Raw genomic sequence first — 19128 nt, forward strand, 5'->3', positions numbered from 1 at the left:
CCCCTCCCCTCCCTTCCCCAATAAACCCCACCCCCACCCCCTCCTAAACTACAATCCCCTTAACTCTGACCACCCCGGCAGCATTATTAGGAAGTAAAAATTGGAAAACAAAAGTTCTCCCTTCTGGATGATGCCCCCTAGAAAAAGGATTCAAGAGTTACAAAAAATGCATGTGTGTATGGTGGGGGGTTGGTTTTCTTTGCCACCTCCCACCCATAATTATCCCATCCATACCCATCTTCGAGAGGGGATGTGACCTTTAACCTTTGGCTGAAGGTAGACCAGGTGACCTCTTGGTGGCAATAAAGTCCACAGGGTTTAGAGCGCCCCTCGCTGGCTGCAGTGGGAATGGGCTCTCCCAGCACAGTCCACATGGTTCAGAGAGACCCCCCGCTGGCTGCGATGAGAATGGGCTCTCCCAGCAAAGTCCACCTGGTGCAGAGCGCCCCCAGTGGAAATGGGCTCTCCCAGCAAAGTCCATGTGGTGCAGAGCGTCCCCTGCTGGCTGCAGTGGGAATGGGCTCTCCTAGCACAGTCCCAGTGGTGCAGAGCATCCCCTGCTGGCTGCAGTGGGAATGGGATCTCCCACCACAGTCCAAGTGGTGCAGAGCGTCCCCTGCTGGCTGCAGTGGGAATGGGCTCTCCCAGCACAGTCCAGGTGGTGCAGAGCGCCCCCTGTTGGCTGCAGTGGGTTTGTTCCTGAAGGCTCTCTGGATCTTAGGGGAGCAGTCAAATGGGAGGGTGGCTGCTCTAGCCTAGCCACAGCCAGGGAAACTGGAGCCGAGCTCCCTCCAGTCCTTGTTCTTGCTGGGATTTTACTGGAAGACGAAAGAGAAGGGGCCAGTCGGGACCCAGCCATGGCAGGGCACCTTCTGCACCCGCCCCGTCTCCCCACCATGAGTGGGGGTTCTGTGGGGTTACCGCCTGCAGGATTCATCTGCCAGAAGAAAGAGAAGGGGAAAATGAGTAGGGAACGGGAGAGGGGGAAACCCAGCAGGGACAGACAGGGGAACAGAACCCAGCAGTCCTGGCTCCCAGGCCCCCTGCTCTAACCCACTAGACCCCCCCCCCGCCCCCCGAGCTGGGTGTTGTAAGCATAGCAGCAGTGCCTGATGGATGTTGGAGGAGAGGGAAGGGCATGTGCCTGGCCTTCCTGCGGGGGCGGGGGGGGGGACAGTGGGGGCCGGGGTAGGGAGCAATTGGCAAGAGCCGTCTCAATTGGAAAGGGCAGGATGCATCTGTGCCAGGGCTTGCTGGAGGCCAGTGGGCCGACATCCTTGAGCTTCCCCCATCTGGCCACTAGATGGAGCCCCAATGCCCATGGCTGGCGAAGCAAGAGGTTTTCCCAGGGGTGGGGACCTGGCAACAGCTGTTTCATAATCACTTTCCCAGAATGTTTCGTCATCACCCAAGCCGCTCCCTGCAGCACAGCGCCCCCTAGTGCCGCACCAGGGCATTGGGGCCAGCACTGACTGCCAGGGGAGAGCGCCCCCTGCTGAACCTCCAACCCTGCTCCCTACAGCACAGCACCCTCTAGTGCTGCAGTGGGGTATTGGGGCCAGTGCTGACTGACAGGGGAGCGCACCCTCTACTGAGACCCACACCCTGCTTCCTGAAGCACAGCGCCCCCTAGTGCTCGCCGAGACTCACCCACGATGAGGGATTTGGTCCTGAGCACACCCGGCAGGCCGCGATGGAGAAGCAGCAGCTCCTCCTCTTCCTCGTCATCCTCCCCGTGGGGGTTGGCAGGGGCCAGCACGTCCGACTCCTCAGGGGGCCCAAACTCCTCCAGCAGGGACCCCTCAGATGGGTACTGGAAGGTGCGCTCCAGCTGGCTCTCACTGAACGAGATCTTCAACTGCAGGGGAAAGGGCAGAAGGATCAGACCAATGGGCCCATCTAGTGCTGTATCCCGCCTCCGCCCCCTGCCACACTGGATTAGCTTTACGTCCCCGGCCCCCATTTAAGCGTGACTCTACAATAACTTATCAGTGCCCAGGGTCTTAGACCCTGCACCAGTGGGTGAGTCCACAGCACAAAGAGACCCTACAATAACAAACCAGTGGATGGCTCCCCAGAGCACATGAGAGACCCTAAAATCATGATTAGTGTGCTGGGTCCCAGCGCCCACTCAAAAACTCTTCAGTAACCCCTGTGCCTATCCCCAGGGCTGAAAGACCCTTCAATAAGAAACCGTGGCACACAGCCCTACAGCTGAGACTCTGCAATGTCAAACCACTGTCTGCATCCCCAGTGCTGACCTGAGACCCTACAATAACAAAACAGTATGTGCATCTTCCATACCAAAAGAACCTATAATAACCACCAGCGACACACAGCCTGAACCCTGACGAGAGACCCTATAACAACACTGCATGCCGATTCCCACTGCTGACTCGATGCCTTACGATAACAAATCTGTGTTCATATCCCCAGTGCTAAAAGATCTTGCAATAATAAACCTCCACACACAGTCTTAGCAACTACAAGAGACTCTACAATAATAAACCACTGCATGCACCCCCACTACTTACTAGAGGCCCTAAAATAACAAACCAACGTGCACATATCCCCACTGCCAAGAGACCCTACAATAACAAACCACAGCACGCAGTCCAAGTAACGTCAAGAGACCCTACAATAACAAACCACAGCACGCAGCCCAGGCAGGTAATGCCAAGAAGCTCTACAATAACGTACCACAGCACGCAGTCCAAATAATGCCAAGAGACCCTATAATAACAACAGTCCTCCCAGGCAGAAGCTCTCTGGGGACCCTCTGAGGACAGTGTGGCCATGGCAGTCCCACTTTGGCTAAGCCTCTGGTGGAGGGCAGCCAGGAATCTGCCCCCGCCCGCACCCCAGCTGGGCACAGAGCAGAAGCCCTGGCAGGAGATAAACCCTGCAGGAAATGAGATTAGATATCCCTCCTGCAGAGAAAGATGATTCCCCAAGGGCAAGAGCATCTACCTTGACCTGCAGCTAGGCTGGGCCACAAATAGCGCAGAGGAAGGAGCAGGGACCAGGCAGAGATGGGAGGGGGAGCCCTGCATACAGCACTGGGATGCAGCCACCTCTGGGGTGGGGCAGCAGGGGAACAGCCACACAGCAGCGCCACACAGCGGCATAGAGTGGGAGGCGACGGGGAATCCTGCGTCCAGTTGTAACCACGGGGCAGGGGATTTCAGGAAGGCAGACTGGACATGGGTTGTGGGGGGATCTGGCCAGGACACTGGGGTTCACACCCCAACTCGGGAGGAAAGTGCCAGGGGAGATTTAATGACTGGGCCTGATCAGGGCTGCCATTTTCTATGCAATCCAAAAGTGGCACAGAGCCCCCTAGTGCCGCCCTCGGGTATTGGGGTGAGCACCAGCAACAGTGCCACCTACTGAGCCCTCATCCTGCTCCCTGCAGGACAGCGCCCCCTAGTGCCGCCCTCGGGTATTGGGGTGAGCACCAGCAACAGTGCCACCTACTGAGCCCTCATCCTGCTCCCTGCAGGACAGCGCCCCCCAGTGCCGCCCTCGGGTATTGGGGTGAGCACCAGCAACAGTGCCACCTACTGAGCCCTCATCCTGCTCCCTGCAGGACAGCGCCCCCTAGTGCCGCCCTCGGGTATTGGGGTGAGCACCAGCAACAGTGCCACCTACTGAGCCCTCATCCTGCTCCCTGCAGGACAGCGCCCCCTAGTGCTGCACTGGGGTATTGGGGGCAGCACCGACAGCCCCATCCCAATTTCCAGCGGTGTCCCAGTCCAGCCCAGCCCCAACCCCTCCTGCTTAGCATGATTCTAGTTTTAGCCCAGGCACCCCTCCCCCACTCCGTTTGGTGACATGGGGGGGGTGTATCTTTGATCTTATCTGTTCCCGAATTGGTTCCCATGGGAATTAATCCCCCGCTAATCGCAATTAACTGAAGTCTATTAACGAGCTGGGGGGGAGGGGGAAGAGGGGTCACGAGGCCGGTCTGGGGGAATTGAGGGTGAGGATCAGGGCCATAATAGCTTCATGGATGCTCATTGGAGGTAGTGAGGGATGGGAGAAGGGCCAGAGGAGAGGTAGAGAGGCAAGTGGAAGGCCAGGGCCAGGCTGAGAGGGGAAACACCAGCATGGAAAAGAAGGGAATGTGAGAGGGGAGATGAAAGATTGCATGGGAAAGACAGGAACCTGGAAATCCAGGAAGGGAGTGACAGCGGCATGGGAGAAAAAGAGGGAGTGAGACCATGGCGGAGGGGAGGAGAGGAAAGTCCTGACAGAGAAGAAGAACAGAAGGAGAAAACTGGGGAGTTGAAGAGAGAGAAGCAGAGGAGGGGGAGAGAGGGAATGTATGACTAAAGGGGGTGGAAGGGCAAAGAAAAGAGAAGGAGGAGATCAGGGAGGAAGGTAGAGAAAGGAAGAGGGGAATGAGACAGGAGGAAAAGAGGAATGAAGGACAGAACAGGCAGGATCCAAGAAAAGAACAGAAGGAGAAAATCTGTGAGAGGAAGGAACAGGGGAATGAAACAGAAAAAAGGAGAGAGGAAACGGGGGTGAGGAGTGGATGAATGGGACGGGTCCAAGAAAGAACAGAATGAGAGAATGGAGGAGGGGGGGGAACATGCCAGAGTCCTACAGAGACTGACAAGATGGAAGAGGTTGAGGAGGAGGAGGAGAAATGAAGGGAAAGGGAGGGGAGAGACTGGGCGATGGAATGAAAAAGACAGTCAGCGAGAGAAAGAGAGGAGGAAGAAGGGAGTGAGAAAAAGGAGAAATGAAATATGTCTCTCTGCATCTTTCTGCGGCTCCTCCCTTGTGACTCTCACATCCTGCCCTTTCCCTCCCCACTCTCTGGCTTCATCTCTCCTCCTCAGTCTCTCTCACGCTCCCCCATTCTCTCTCCCTGCCCCACCCCCCACAGCTGCCGGGCCCCACCCCTCCCGTCCCCCCCAGCTCTGGAATGTGCCTGAGTCACTCGCTCCGCTGCCTGGCTCCTAAATAAGGAGTGAACAGGCCTGGTTTGGCCAGGAGGGGGAGGGGAGGCCGGGAATCCAGCTGCCGTCCAACTCCGCACAGCTGTGCCGAGAGCCTCCCAACTCCGCTCCGGCGTCCAGCACTACCTCATCAGGGTGCCTGCTCTCCCCCCTGCCCCCAGAGCCCTGAAGGGGGGAGCAGAAACCGAACCCCATGTCTACAGACCCTCCCCCCAAGGCCACGGCCCTCCAGGCTGAGCTATGACCCTCCAGAAATGGCCTCAAATCTCCACACCGGGCTCACAACATTTCAGACTGGGCCCATGGCCCTCCAGAAATGGCCATGAATCTCCAGACAGGACCCAAGACCCTTTGGACATGGCCCCTGTCCCTGCTGACTGGATCCCACAGCCTTCCAGAAAGAGTCATGATCCTCCAGACTGGGTCCACAGCCCTCCAGAAACAGCCATGAATCTCCAGACATGACCCAAGACCCTCTAGACTTGGCCCACGTCCCTCCAGACTGGATCCCGCAGCCCTCCAGAAATGGCAATCTATCTCCAGCCTGGGCCAACAATCTTCCAGAAATGGCCATGAATATCCAGATATGGCCCACCGACCCTCCAGGCCACCAACGCTCTAGATCCAGTGGCATCTCCAATGCTTTCTCCAGATCACTTGTCTGGAGGAACCTTCACCCCTGGCTGCCCCCACCCCCCACCATCCAGACCTCCCTGTTGCTTTCCTCACAGCCCTTTCTCTCTGCCTGAGAGCTGAGGAAGGATAGATGGATAGGCTGGACTCTCGGTGGCCCCTTGGAGCTGTAGCCTGAAGCCCAGGGCACTATCCCACGGGCTCTCCTGAGCTCCGGACCCTGTGAAGTGCAGTGTTGGAGAAGATCCGGTATCCTTTCCCTGACCAGATCCCTCAATGTCTCTGTGGAGCACAGACCACAGCCCAGGGACTGCCTTGCCAGAGAGAGACTGCCTGGCCTGCTGGGGAGAATAGATGGCAAAACACACCAGCTAGATGCCCGGCCACACTATCTATATCCAAGCGTCCCTCTATGCATCCATAGTTCTGTCCATCCATCCATCATTAGCTCTATCCATCTCTCCATTGTCAGACCATCTTCGGCTTTATCCATCCATCCATGGCAAGCTCTTTCTATCTCTCCATCCTCAGCTGCATATACATATCCATCCCTCCATCACCAGATCTACCTGTGCATCCATCCTCAGATCTATCTATCTATTCTCAGCTCCACCCATCCACTCATCTATCCATTGTCATATCTCTCTCTATTTCCCTATCCTTGGCTCCATCCACCCATCACGAGATCTATCTATAGATCTCTCTATCTACCCATCCCCAGCTGTACCTGAGACACAAAGAAATGAAGGACTAGCTGAGGGCAACCCGCCAGGCCAGTGGCCAAGCCAGGAATAGAAACCAGGGCCCCCGAGTCCCACTTCAGGGCTCTATCCACTAGAAACAGAACTCCCCCCACCACCCACCCCAGCCAGAGCCCCAGTCCAGCCTGCAGACCTGTCCCGCTCAGAGACCTGCAGTAAACGAAGGGCTAAGCAACCCCAGCCTGCCTTAGGTGGCGCTGGAGTGTTTGTGGGTAGTGATCCCTGACTGGATTCCCACCCCCTGTTATTCCCATGTGGGGGAGCCATATTTACCCCTTCATCATCTGTTCCAATCACCCCCACCCCAATCTCTACTGAGTGGGTGGGGTGTGTAGGAGTCCCTCTTGTCTCCCTTGGTGATAGTCCCTTCCCTCCAGGGTCCCATCCCCAGCTTTGCCATCAACCCTTTCTTGTGCCTGAGTCGTCCCACCTCCCCACCCACCAAACACATGTGATTAACCCTTTCCCACCCACTTTGACACCTTATGAACCAGGCCAGAACAGGATAGAGGGCACTCAGTGGATATTATGGGATAAGCAAAGAACTGTGGAGCTGCAAATCCAGCCCTTCAGGCCGCCCCACTCCCTCCAGGAGTCCTCAAGCCATTCTCTGCTTCTCTGCTGACAGCTCCCAACCCGCTAAGGGGAGCTGGCCCTGATTTGGGGCATCTGGCTGGCTCAGGGGCATGGGGAACAGGCAAGGGGGCCTTCCCCCTCTAGGGGGCACCGGTTCCAATTGGAGAGGCAGGCTGGGCGCTGTTTCTGTCCCTCAATAGCCCAGGCAGGACCTTTGGGCCCTGGCCAGATCGGAATTAGCTCAGATAAGAGAGGGGCTATTTGGGGAATCACCTCTAAAGCTCTTATACCAAATGGCATTAACGCAGGCCGGGCTCACGGCACTGTGGGGCGGCCTGAAGGGCTGGATTTGCGGCTCCACAGTTCTTTGCTTATCCCATAATATCCACCGAGTGCCCTCTATCCTGTTCTGGCCTGGTTCATAAGGTGTCAAAGTGGGTGGGAAAGGGTTAATCACACGTGTTTGGCGGGTGGGGAGGTGGGACGACTCAGGCACAAGAAAGGGTTGATGGCAAAGCTGGGGATGGGACCCAGGAGTCCTGATTCCCAGCTCCCCGCCCCCCCACCGAGCTCTAACCACTAGACCGCACTCTCCTCCCAAAACTGGGGATGGGACCCAGGAGTCCTGACTCCAACCCAGCCCCGCCCCCACCAGCTGCTGCTTTCGCTCTGCACTGCAATAACCACTTCCTGAGCAAGCGCAAGCTGCCCGGGACTTTGGCTGACACAGGCCTCGATCTCCCCGCCCTTTTCCGTCCCACACGTTCCCACACGTTCCCCACTTCCTGTTTTTGACAAGGCTGCAGCACTGCAGGAAGACGGGGCAGGACTGGCAGCCCCAGGGGCCTCTGGGTAATGCCCACAGCGGGTGCGGGGCAGCCCAGTTAAGCTCCCGCCATGCAAACACACCTTGTTCCCTGCCCATGGGCCGCAGGCCTGCCCCTGCAGGGATCCCCTCTAGGGGGCAGAGGGGAGTTGGGGCTCTGGGGCCCATTCAGCCCTCGGTTTCCCTGCTGAGGCTGCCAGCACTGGGGAGGGGCAGGTTGGGATGGGGGCGCATGCCCTGCTGGGGGCTGGGCTGAGATTGAAATATTTGCTGCATCCAGACAGGAATGATCAACTCCAGAACCAGCGCCCCCTAGAGGGGAAAGGCCCCCTGGCTCAGTCCCCGCCCCCTGGGGCCAGATGGGAGCCGGCGCCCCCTAGAGAGGAAAGGCCCCGTGGCTCAGTCCCTGGCGCCAGGTTTCAGAGTAACAGCCGTGTTAGTCTGTATTCGCAAAAAGAAAAGGAGGACTTGTGGCACCTTAGAGACTAACCAATTTATTTGATGCATCCGATGAAGTGAGCTGTAGCTCACGAAAGCTTATGCTCAGATAAATTGGTTAGTCTCTAAGGTGCCACAAGTCCTCCTTTTCTTTTTCCCTGGAGCCAGACGTCCATGATTACGAGGGCGAAATGAAGCCAAGATCCATGCAGGGCGTGTGGCTCTGGGCCAGGAGCTGAGGCTAGGGGTGTGAGGGCTCCAGCAGCCGCTCCTGGGAAGCCTTGGGGTGGGATTATAGGCGCATCAGCTCTGGGGGAGATGAAGGGTTAAAGTGCCCCCCCACATCTACAGTGACCATGGCAACCTCGTCAACGCTGACCTCAGTGCTTTTAATGACTTCCTCTGGAAAAACCTGCCGGGTGGCTTCTGCCAATGGGAGTTGGCCCCCTCCCCCATCACACCCTGCTTGCCCCTTTCACCCCTCCCCCACCACACCCTGCCTGCCCCCTTTCACCCCACCCCACCCCATTACACCCCTTCCTTCCCCACGCCATCCCTTGCCCATTCATACTCCTTCCTTCTCCCACTTTTACCCCTCCACACCCATTCCTTTCTCTAACCCGCCACCCGTGATCCAGCGTCCTGGAGGCTGCAGGGGTTGCTCTGGCCTGGGTGAGCCTAGGGCTGTAGGGCTGGTCTGGGACCCAGCACAGACCTGCTCCCTGGGTCCTTCTGCACCGACAGTGGCTTCCCCTTTCCCCCAAACACACAGACAGTCTGTCTGTGGCTGTCTCTCTCACGTGCACAGTCTCTGGGGGCCTGTGTCTTCCTCTCAGGCACCTGCTCGCTTTTTCTTTCTCTCTCTCTCTGTGTCTTGCACTCCTCTCCCAGAGCCAGGGCTAGAACCCAGGAGTCCTGACTCCCAGCCCCCCTGCTCTAACCCACTCAACCTTACTCCCCTCCCAGAGCCAGGGATCGAACCCAGGAATTCCTGACGTCCCAGATCCTACTGTTCTAACCCTCTAGACCCCACTCCCCTCCCAGGGCTGGGGATAGAACCCAGGAGTCCTGCTTGCCATCCTCCCCCTGCTTTAACCGCTCAGGAAGCGTCCCTCCCTCACCAGAGGCAGCTGCATTTCAGCAGGCAGAAGAGGCTGTAGGAGGGCAGGGAGATGATGCCCAAATGAGAATGTGCCCTGGAGCCCTGTCTGAGTGACTCCCCAGTTCTGAGCTCAGTAGGGAGGGATCCCAGCCCTGGCATCCCCTGCACACTCACCCCGTGCCCCCGCCCCCGGCTCTCGGCAGTTGGCAGGAGCACGCCGGGGAGGGACAAAGGGATTCGGAGAGGCAGGCAAGGCCCTGGAGCCTAGACAAGAGCCACCCCAGACTCCCCAGCGTGGGGTGAGGAACAAGGCTCATGTCACCAGGCCTGAGCCCAGTCATTGACCAGTGGACCACCAGGGCTATGGGCCTCCATGAGAATGGGGAACAGGGGGTGGCAGGAGCTATGGTCCTGAATGAGCTATTGGGGATGGGGGAGGCGCAGTCCAGGAAAGAAAGAGAGCACAGATAGCAAGCACAGATGGATGGAGAGAGGAATATTGTGGGAGAGAAGGGGTTGGATAGATAGATAAACAGATAGATAGATTTATGTCTGATTTATATACAATGAATTGAAATCTCTTACTGTCCTCCAGTTCAGCTCTACCCACTAGACCCCACTCCCCTCCCACAGCCAGAAACAGAACCCAGGAGTCCTGGCTCCCAGCCCCAGCCCGCCTCAATACACTAGACACCCCCCCACTCCCCTCTCAGAACTGGGGTCAGAACCCAGGAGTCCTGGCTCCCAGCCCCTGCTGCTGTAACCCACTAGACCCCATTGCTCTCCCAGAGCTGCAGACAGAACCCAGGAGTCCTGGCTCCCAGCCCCACCTCACCTCAATCCACTAGACCCACCCCTCCCCTCTCAGGACTGGGGACAGAACCCAGGAGTCCTGGCTCCCAGCCCCCCCTGCTGTAACCCACTAGACCACATGCCCCTCTCAGAGCTGGTGATACCCCCCAATCCTCCCCATCACAACCCTCTAAGCCTGCCCTCTCCCCCATCAGAGATGTGTCACCACATCCCCCCTTAGCCTAGCTGAGCTGGCTGGACTTAGTCTTTCTCTCCCAAGGCAGGAGGGAGCCCCATGGCCAGTCTCTGAGCTGCTAGCCCTAGTGGTCACCCTGCCCCCACCCCAGGTCTCCACAGGTCAGGGCGAAGGGAGGCAGAAGCTGAGTGCATGGCCCTCAGCAGCTGATGTCAGCAGGGCTTCCTCTGCTGGGTGGAGCGAGGGCTCAGCCCCAGGGTAGAGCGCGAAGGAGGGAGGGACAAAGCAAGCAAGCAAGCTGGCCCCATCTCTCCAGGCAGAAGGGCCGCTGCCTGCGTGGGAGGGATAAGCCGGGCGGAGATCCCAGCCACCCGGCTGCTCCAGACCCTCTGGAAGATAAAGAGCTGTTTGTGGTGAAAGGTCCATTTGTGATGAAAAACCGGAGCAGGAATCTGCCCTCGAGGGGGTCACGAAAGGACCGCGCAGAAGGACGGCGCCGGGCCTGAGGCAGAGGGTGCTTGTCCTGGGGAAGGCGAACTGACCCGACTCGGTACAGATGTTGGAAGGTCCTAGAGCAACAGGCGCCCCTGCTGCGTTTTAGAGTGGCAGGGCCCCCACAGCCCCATGTTCTGGAGCTGCAATTAACCCCCTTTGCTGCATGCTAGAGCCACAGGCCTCTCCACAACCCCATGTTCCAGAGCTTCAACGATCTGCCCAATCACCGCATGGCAGAGAAATAGTGCCCTCCACTATATTCCAGAGCAACAGCCCGCCCCTCTCATGCAGGCTGCCATCCTTCCCGTGTGTTGTACAGGACCAGACACCTCCAAAGCTTTCTAGAGCAACAGCCACTACGTAAATAGAGCGCTCTCCACATCTTTCCACAGTGACATCAGTGGCATTCTAGAGAGGCAGCCTGACCCCACCACATGCTCTGAAGATGCAACTTGCTGTCTGTTCAATGCATTCTAGAGCAACCCCCCTCCTCTGCTGCACGTCAGGCTGACACATAGTGGGTTCTCGAGTGCTCAGCTGCCTTGTCCCATGTTCTAGAGCTTCCACTCTGATTTAGAGCAACAGGCCCCCCCATGCTTTCCAGTGCAACAGGCCCTGCATTCTAGACCAACAATTACCGCCAATGCATTCTAGAGCGGCACGCGCAGCTGTCTTCTAGAACATCACAGCCTGCGTTCAAGAACAGTTGTTACTGCTGGAGTAGCGATCATCGCTGTGTTCCAGCACTGTTTTGTCGAGTAATTAGCCACTGGGTATTCTGGAGCATCAGTCACCACACACTTCTAGAGTACCATTAAGCACCAGAGTGTTCTAGAACAACTGCTTCCAGAGTATTCTAGAGCTACAGATAAGGCCCTGGTGCTGCAAGTGCCAGCACTGGGCTCCATTGCAGGGTCATGGCTGATCACAGTAGTCTGGAGTGAAAACCACGACAGCATTCTAGAGTAACACTCCCCACTGTATTCTGGAGTAACAGTCCCTGCAGTAATGCAGCACGACAGGATGCTGGAACCATAAACAATGAGGCCCAGACCCTGTAAATGGAGGTCGCTCTGTCGAAGTCAGCATAGGAAATGTAGCCTGGGATTCTAGAGCAGACCAGCATCAGGGGGCGCTAGACTAGAGCATTAAAGGGCCAAGGCAAATGGTGGCATGGGAGCGGGCAGGTAGGAAGGGGTTATCTTGGCTTGGTCACCATGGGGGCACCCACCCCTAGAGCATGTAGGTTTGTGCAATGAGTCTTTGCCATTGCTCCTAAAAGGGGAAAGATCGGGAGTTAGATAAAGAAACAAATACATATGGGGATGAGGTAGAGAGATGGGTGACACGGGACTGGATGGGCGGGGGGGGGATGTATGGGGATTGGATGATGCCCATAGGGGATGGATGGATGCATTAGAGAGACGGATAGACAGATGCATATGGTGATTAGATGGATAGACAGTTGTGTATGTGGATTCAAGAGAGAGAAAGACAGAGAAAGTGAGAGACATGAGCACAGGCAGATGGATGATATACAGACTGACTAGCTAAAATAGGATCCTATTTTTAAAAAGTATATTGACTACTTTAGAGCAAAGCTGTATTTATCTGGCAAGCATTACCATAGAGAGTACTGTAGTAGTTTAATACTACTGTGATCGGATACTGTAGACTACACTAAAATTGGTCTCAGTATTTTTGAGTACTTACCATACAACACTGTAGCATTTTAACAGTATTGAGATCCATTACTTTCCCACCCTTTCAGTACTTCAAAGTATTTTTTAAAGTAATTGCTATGCAACACTGAAAAAATGTAACAGTATTTTGATCTATTCACTGGGACACCATAAAATTCGAAATCACTTACTATAGGATACTGCGGTATTTTAACGGTATCTTGACATAGCCCTGTAGGATATGCTAGCTCTTTGCAGTAATTTGGGACATTACTGCAGTAATTTAACAGTCTGTTAATCTAGAATACCCTGGTGCTTTACAGAGGTAAGGTGGGGGAGGTAATATATTTTATTGGACCAACTTCTGTTGGTGAGAGAGACAAATTAGTCCAATACCAGATATTACCTCATCCACCTTGTCCCTCTAATATCCTGGGACTGACCTGGCTACAATGACACTGCTGCTTTTACAAGTGATTTAATGCAATGCTATAGTAATTTTACAGCACCATTATTACTCTAGTATTTTACTGTATTTACTATGGAACACCAAAATAATTTAGCTGTATTGTCATCTGTTACTCTGGAATACGCTAGTATTTTGCAGTAATATTGAGTAACTCCACAGCAATTTAACAACACTGTGATGTTACTCTAGCACTCTGTAGTAATTTGAGCAATACTGCAGCCATTGAAGAGTCGTACAGCTTATCACTGTAGAATACTCTTGCCCTTTATTGTATTTACTATATAATATGGTGATTTAGCAACCTGTTACTCCAAAGTACTCCAGTGTTTTTGAAGTAATTTTGAGCAATGCTGCAGCAATTTAAGAGTAGTGTGATGTTATTATTCTCGAGCAGTCTAATAGTTTGCAGTGTCTTTGCGTAATGGTGCATCTAACGTTATTATAGCCCCCTTGCTTTGGTATTTAACGTATTCACTATAGAATACCAGAGTAATGTAATCGTATTTTGATCCGTTACTCTCGAGTACTCTAATAGTCTGCAGTATGTTTGAGCTGCTAATCCAACAGTGCTATAGCCTCTTACTCTAAAATGTTACCATATTTACTATATAATACTAGAGCAATTTAAAAGTAGCGTGATCTGTTACGCTCAAGTACTCTAGTAGTCTGTAGTAATTTTGAGCAGTCTAACGGTATTATGGCCCATTACTCTTGTATTTTTACTGTATGATACTATTACACTAGACCCCATATTACTCACATACTATATTTATTTACTATATAATACCAGTACAAGATGGTATTGTGATCGGTTCCTCTCAAATACTCTAGTACTTCAAAGCAGTTACTCCAGGATCCTCAAGTTTTTTTCTTTAATGAACATTACACGGTAGAAAGATTTTTCCAGCTGCCTCCTTGGGCTCTGTAGCCAGTGCTAGTGGGTCTGCCCCCCAGGCACACATTCATATCACCAGGGGGCATTTTTAGTGCCAGGAGGCTGGGCAGAGAGACTCTGCCTGCATGCTGTTGACATTCAGCCACAAAGTTTAGCCAGGGATGCCTCTTGCCTAGCGACTGTCCCTGCTAAATGATCCCCTTATGAGGCAAAGAACAGACCAGCCACTGTGTGCATCTGGCCAGGGGCAACCCCAGACCCCAGCACGGGTCACATGTGTGAAAAGGCTTTTGTGGATCACCCCATTCCCTCCCGGTGCCCCCTCCCCACCTGGCCCCTGCCACTGTGTCCCTAGCCTGGCACTGGCAGGGATCCCGGGTGAGAGGGAAAGAGGGGGCTTCGAGGCCCATCCAGCCCTCAGCCTCTCTACTGAGGCTGCCAGAGACTTTGGGTCAACAGGGAAGTGGGCTGGGGCCGAACAAACTCATTTCACACTGGGGCTGTGGAATGGGAGTGACAGAGTGGGGCTGGATCGGAGCCCGGCATCTCTAGAGGGGAGAGGCCCTGTGAACCATTCCCCATACCCCTGAGCCAGCCAATCCCCCTCTGGGGCCAGATCAGAGCCAGTGCCCCACGAGACGGGAAGGGCCCCATATCCCATTACACTCCCTCCCCAAGCCTGCCAGTGCCCCTGCCCTGGGGCCAGATTGAAGCTGGCATCCCCTATAGGGGAAAGGTCCCATATCCTGCCCCTCCACCCCCCATAAGCCAGCTACAAACTCAAGCCAGGTTACTCCAAAAGGAACTGGCTGGCTCAGAGGGGTGGGGAATGGGATATGGGGCCTTTCCCCTCTAGGGGGCGCCGGCTCACAGCCAAACCTGGAGGAATTGGAATCAACCACCCTATTTCCACAGTCCGTCCCCCGCCTTTCCTGCTCTAGCACCATGAGAGCAGGGTGGGGACGTTCCTGGACCACATCCTTGTGGCTCCCATGACAACCCCGGCCTCCACCACGTGCCCTATATCCCTGGCCCACGAGGGCCAGAGACGCTGCCCAATGGGAGCTGGGCCCGGGCGGGAGGGCAGAGGTCAACCATGGCTAACAGCCCCACGGCTGGGGTTGGCGTCCCCACGTTGAGCCCTGTGTTAGGCACCTGAAGGAGGAGGAGAAGGAATGAGGGGAGGAGAGAAGGAGGGATGAAAAGAGGGAGGGGAAAGCGGGAGAGAAGCAAAAGAAAGAGAGAATGTGGAAAAGGATGAACGAATGAGCAGAGGAGGGAGAAAGAAAGAGGAGGAATGAAGGAGAGCAAAACAAAGAAAGAGTAAAAAGGGAAAGAGTGAGAGACGCTGTGGCCGGGAAAGAATGAAACAGCAGAGAGCGGGAGCAAACGAAAGGGAGGGAAGGAAAGAGAGAACGAAAGAACGGATAAAAACGGTGAGAGGAGGGAGAGTGAAAAGTGAGAGCACGAAGCAGAGAAAACAAAAGAGAGCGGGGGAAAGGAGGAACGCCAGAGAGCGAGCGAAGGAGGGAGTGAGGAGTGTGCTGGTACCTTTTTGCGGTGGGGGTCGTTCTTGGCCAGGCAGGATTTCGACAGGGACAGGTAGCCCCCGATCACCTGGATCTCCTCCGCCGTCGGGTAGCGCTTCTTCAGTGGCGCGCCAGCCGCCTTCTCGGGCGCCGCGGGGCCCCCCTCGCCCTCCACGCCGTTCTCCACGGCCGGCGCCGGCGCCTTGCGGGGATTGATGGTGATGGTGTTGCCACTCCGGCGCTGCACGGCCGGGTGGGGCAGGGCAGAGGGGCCCCCCAGCTCCCGGGGCCCCCGGCCCCCGCGCCTCATGGCCTCCCCCTCGGCCGGCTCCTCGGTGCTGGCCGGGAGGGGAAGCTGCTCGCGGCTAGGGGAGGAGGAGGAGGAAGTGGAGGCCGGAGCAGCGGCAGCCTTTGGAGGAGAAGTGCTGGTTTCCTGCCGAGCCTCACCGGGGTCTGGGGGAGGGGAGGCGGCCGCCCGGCGCGGCACCACCACGAAGGAGTTGCGCGAGTGCAGGCGCAGGCTGGCCACGGCTTTGGCCTGGGCCTCGGCATCCAAGATGGTGTCGGCAGGCGGGCCTGAGGATGAGGCGTCTCCGTTGTCCGCCCTACCCCCACTGTCTGGAGAGGCGACCTCTCTGCCCGGTGGGCCCGGTATCACCGCACCCGAGCCGTCGCCAGCACCATCACGCCTCTCCGGTGAGGCGGCTTCTCTGGCTTGTAGGCCCAGTCCCACCGCCAACACACCGCCACCAGGCCTGGCTCCCCTCTCCGGTGAGGCGGCTTCTCTGGCTTGTAGGCCCAGCCCCACAGCCAACGCACCGCCACCAGGCCTGGCTCCCCTCTCCGGTGAGGCGGCTTCTCTGGCTTGTAGGCCCAGCCCCACAGCCAACGCACCGCCGCCAGGCCTGGCTCCCCTGTCCGGTGAGGCGGCTTCTCTGCCTCGCGGTCCTGGCGCCATGGCATTGCCATCACCCCTAGTTCCCCTTTCTGGTGAGGCGGCCTCCGTGCCTTGAGGCCCTGGCACCACGGCCAATGTGTTTCCACAGTGCCAGGCTCCCCTGTCCGGTGAATTGGCCTCCCTGCTCCGAGGGCCTGGCACCACCAGGCCAGGGCTGCCGCCATCAAGCCTGGCTCCCCTCTCTGGCGAGGCGGCCTCCCTGCCCCACGCTTTGCCGGTGGGGGAGCGCCTCGGAGGGCTCTCTGGCCAGGCCTCAGACCTGGCTTCAAATTGGCTGCGGTAGGAAGCCACAGTGAAGGGAGGTGGCGAGGGGGCCAGGCCCGGCAGGTCACGGGGAGGGCTGGGTGTGCCACTACGGCGCTGGGCCGAGCCGGGTGGTTTCCTTGCCGCCAGGGGGCGTTCATAGGAGCCATCGGCGAGGTTCTCGGTGCTGAGGGACCTGAGCGGGCGCGGGGGTGGGTCCTCCTGGCCGAAGCGGCTTAGCAACTTGCTGACACGCCCACGGCGTTGCTCCGGGAGCCCCAGCCGGCAATCGGCCTCGCCGTGGCTTTGGCCGAAGGAGTTGAGGTCTTCCACGCTGCGGCTGAGGGCTGATTTGACAATGAAGACTTCGCCGGCCTGGATCTCAGTCACGCTCCCGCCGCGCCGGGCCAGCAGCTCGTTCAGGGACTCCACGCTGCCGGATTTGGCCTCGGCCCGCCGCTCGGCCCCCGGCGGCGCCGCTCCGGGGACCGACTCAATGATGATGACGTTGTCGGCCCGTAGGGTCCTCACCCCGGGACGTTGGCTGTACAGCTCCATCAACTGCTTGGCCTTGGCACCAGCCGGCTCGGCCTCCGGCGCCACCGTCTCCTTGCGCCGCTTCTCCAGCTGGATGAAGGGATTCTGGTGCACCGGGCCAATCTTCTCCTGCAGCACGGCGCTCTCCTCCTGGCCCATCCCGGAGCTGGGCAGCCCCACCACAGCTGAGGGGGGCCCTGCTCCGCCGCCACCGCCCTCCGGGTCCGAGAAAGAGGCGCCGGAGCCCTGCTTGGCACGGCGGCGTTCAATGATCTCCCGCTTCCAGGCTGGCATCTTGGCCATGCGGTCCTGCTGCTCCCGCTCTCTACGTCGCGCCTCTTCCTCTTCCTTCCGCTTCCTCTCCAGCAGCTGCAGCTTCCACTCCGGCAGGGCCGGTGCCTGAGCCGACGCCATCCTCACCCCGGGGCTGTGGGGGGCAGGGAGGGAAGTGGGGATGGGGGGAAGGGAGAGAGAGGGGGGCAGGGAAGGAGAGATGGAGGGAGAGGGGGAATAGATGATAGTTTGAGAGGATGAAAGGGAGGGATAGAGAAAGTGTCAGGGAAGGAGGGATGGAAGAAGAGGGGGAATGGAGGGAGAGTTTAAGAGGATGAAAGGGAGGGATAGAGAAAGTGTCAGAGAAGGAGGGATAGAAGAAGAGGGGGAAGAGATGATAGTTTGAGAGGATGAAAGGGAGGGATAGAGAAAGTGTCGGAAGGAGGGATGGAAGAAGAGGGGGAATGGAGGGAGAGTTTAAGAGGATGAAAGGGAAGGATAGAGTGAGGGTCAGGGAAGGAAGGAGAGTTTAAGAGGAGGAGGAGAGAGAGAAAGGGGCAGAAATGGAGGAATAGTTTACGAGGAGGAAGGTAAGGCCGGAGGAAGGGAGGGATAGAGAGTCAGGGAAGGAGGACTAGTGGGAAGCAAGGATAGAGAAAGAATGGAAGAAGGATAGAGGGGGCTGAGGAAAGAAGAAACGAGGAAGTGGGAGAAAGGAGGGATAGAGAGAGAGCTGGGGGAGGCGGGAGAGGCAGGGAAGGAGGGATAGTGGAGCCGGCAGAGGAATCAAGGGGCTCCCTCCTCTCCCCCGCCCCTGCTCTGGAGGAAGAGAAAGAAAGAAAAAAAAAAGGAAAAGATGAAAAAAATCCCCAAAGTTCCGCCTGTGTCAGCCTGGCGATTTCCGGAGGGGGCGGGCACTGCTCGCCCCACCCGCCGGGCTGACAGCCCCGCACGCGGCTGGGAATCCCGGACCCCCATGGAACCCAGGAGTCCGGGGAGGGGGAAGGGACAACCTGGGTGGGCAATGGAACCCAGGCGTCCGGGTGTGGGGGAGGGAACCCAGGAGTCCAGGGGATGGGGGGCGGTGGGGGGATGGCTCAAACTGGGTGGAGGGTGGAACCCAGGAGTCCGGGGGAAACCCAGGAGTCCGGGAGGATGGCTTAGGTTTGGTGGACAATGGAACCCAGGGGTCCGAGCAAGGGAGTGTAAATCTTGGAGGGAAGAGATATATATTACCCCAGAGAGAGCTCAAATCTTGATGGCTCAGAGGAACCCAGGTGTCCGGGCACAGACGGGTGTGTCGGGGGAGGGGGGAACTTTTTGGTGGGGGTGGGTGGAAATTACCCTGGACTCCAAACCTCGATGGCTCAGGCTAGCTGGGCAATGGGACCCAGGCGTCCGGATGGGGGAGGGGGCTGGAATGAAGCCTGTCAATCAGCATGGAGAGGGAGAGAGAGAAGGGGTAGAATAATTACCCGGAGGAAAGTAGCGGAACCCAGGAGTCCGGGCGGCGAAAAGGCGGCTCCTTTCGGCGCGGGAGGGTTCTAATTCTCTGCGGGCTCCTCAGAACCCAGGCGTCCGGGCGAGACGTGCGGGGGAGGGGAAGGTTCCAAACCTCCTTTTGTCAGCGACGATCCAGCGCAGTGGGGACCCAGGCGTCCGGGCAAAGAGATCTCAGGCTCCTATTGTCAGCGTCAGATTGCGGGGGATGGGGGTAGAAATCTCGGTAGGACCCAGGCGTCCGGGCAAGGAG

The 19128-nt window shown here is 57.1% G+C and overlaps 1 protein-coding gene across 2 annotated transcripts; it reads right to left on the reverse strand.

The window, feature by feature from the left end:
- Positions 1–546: 546 nt before the first annotated feature.
- Positions 547–19128, reverse strand: PPP1R18 (protein phosphatase 1 regulatory subunit 18). 2 transcript variants are annotated; one of them, XM_074971242.1, is made up of 4 exons: positions 18851–19128; positions 15387–18189; positions 1651–1858; positions 547–937 (listed from the first exon to the last, which is right to left on the reverse strand). In XM_074971242.1, exons 2-4 carry the CDS (start codon positions 17514–17516, stop codon positions 918–920), a joined length of 2358 nt encoding a protein of 785 aa, XP_074827343.1. In that variant the 5' UTR covers positions 17517–18189; positions 18851–19128; the 3' UTR covers positions 547–917. The 2 variants fall into 2 exon arrangements, with proteins under 2 accessions (XP_074827343.1, XP_074827342.1); XM_074971241.1 differs by having other exon boundaries at positions 15387–18194.

This window comes from Natator depressus, chromosome 14 (genome assembly GCF_965152275.1).
Source record: "Natator depressus isolate rNatDep1 chromosome 14, rNatDep2.hap1, whole genome shotgun sequence".
NCBI classification, from domain to species: Eukaryota; Metazoa; Chordata; order Testudines; family Cheloniidae; genus Natator; species Natator depressus.

What these genes read in the sequence shown, in the direction of transcription:
- PPP1R18 (XM_074971242.1), bottom strand. Translation starts at nt 17,516, where the DNA reads ATGGCGTCGGCTCAGGCACCGGCCCTGCCGGAGTGGAAGCTGCAGCTG. An exon ending in ACGACCCCCACCGCAAAAAG is followed by an intron (nt 1,859 to 15,386) that starts GTACCAGCACAC and finishes TTTCCCCTGCAG; the next exon opens with TTGAAGATCTCGTTCAGTGA. An exon ending in GACCAAATCCCTCATCGTGG is followed by an intron (nt 938 to 1,650) that starts GTGAGTCTCGGC and finishes TTCTTCTGGCAG; the next exon opens with ATGAATCCTGCAGGCGGTAA.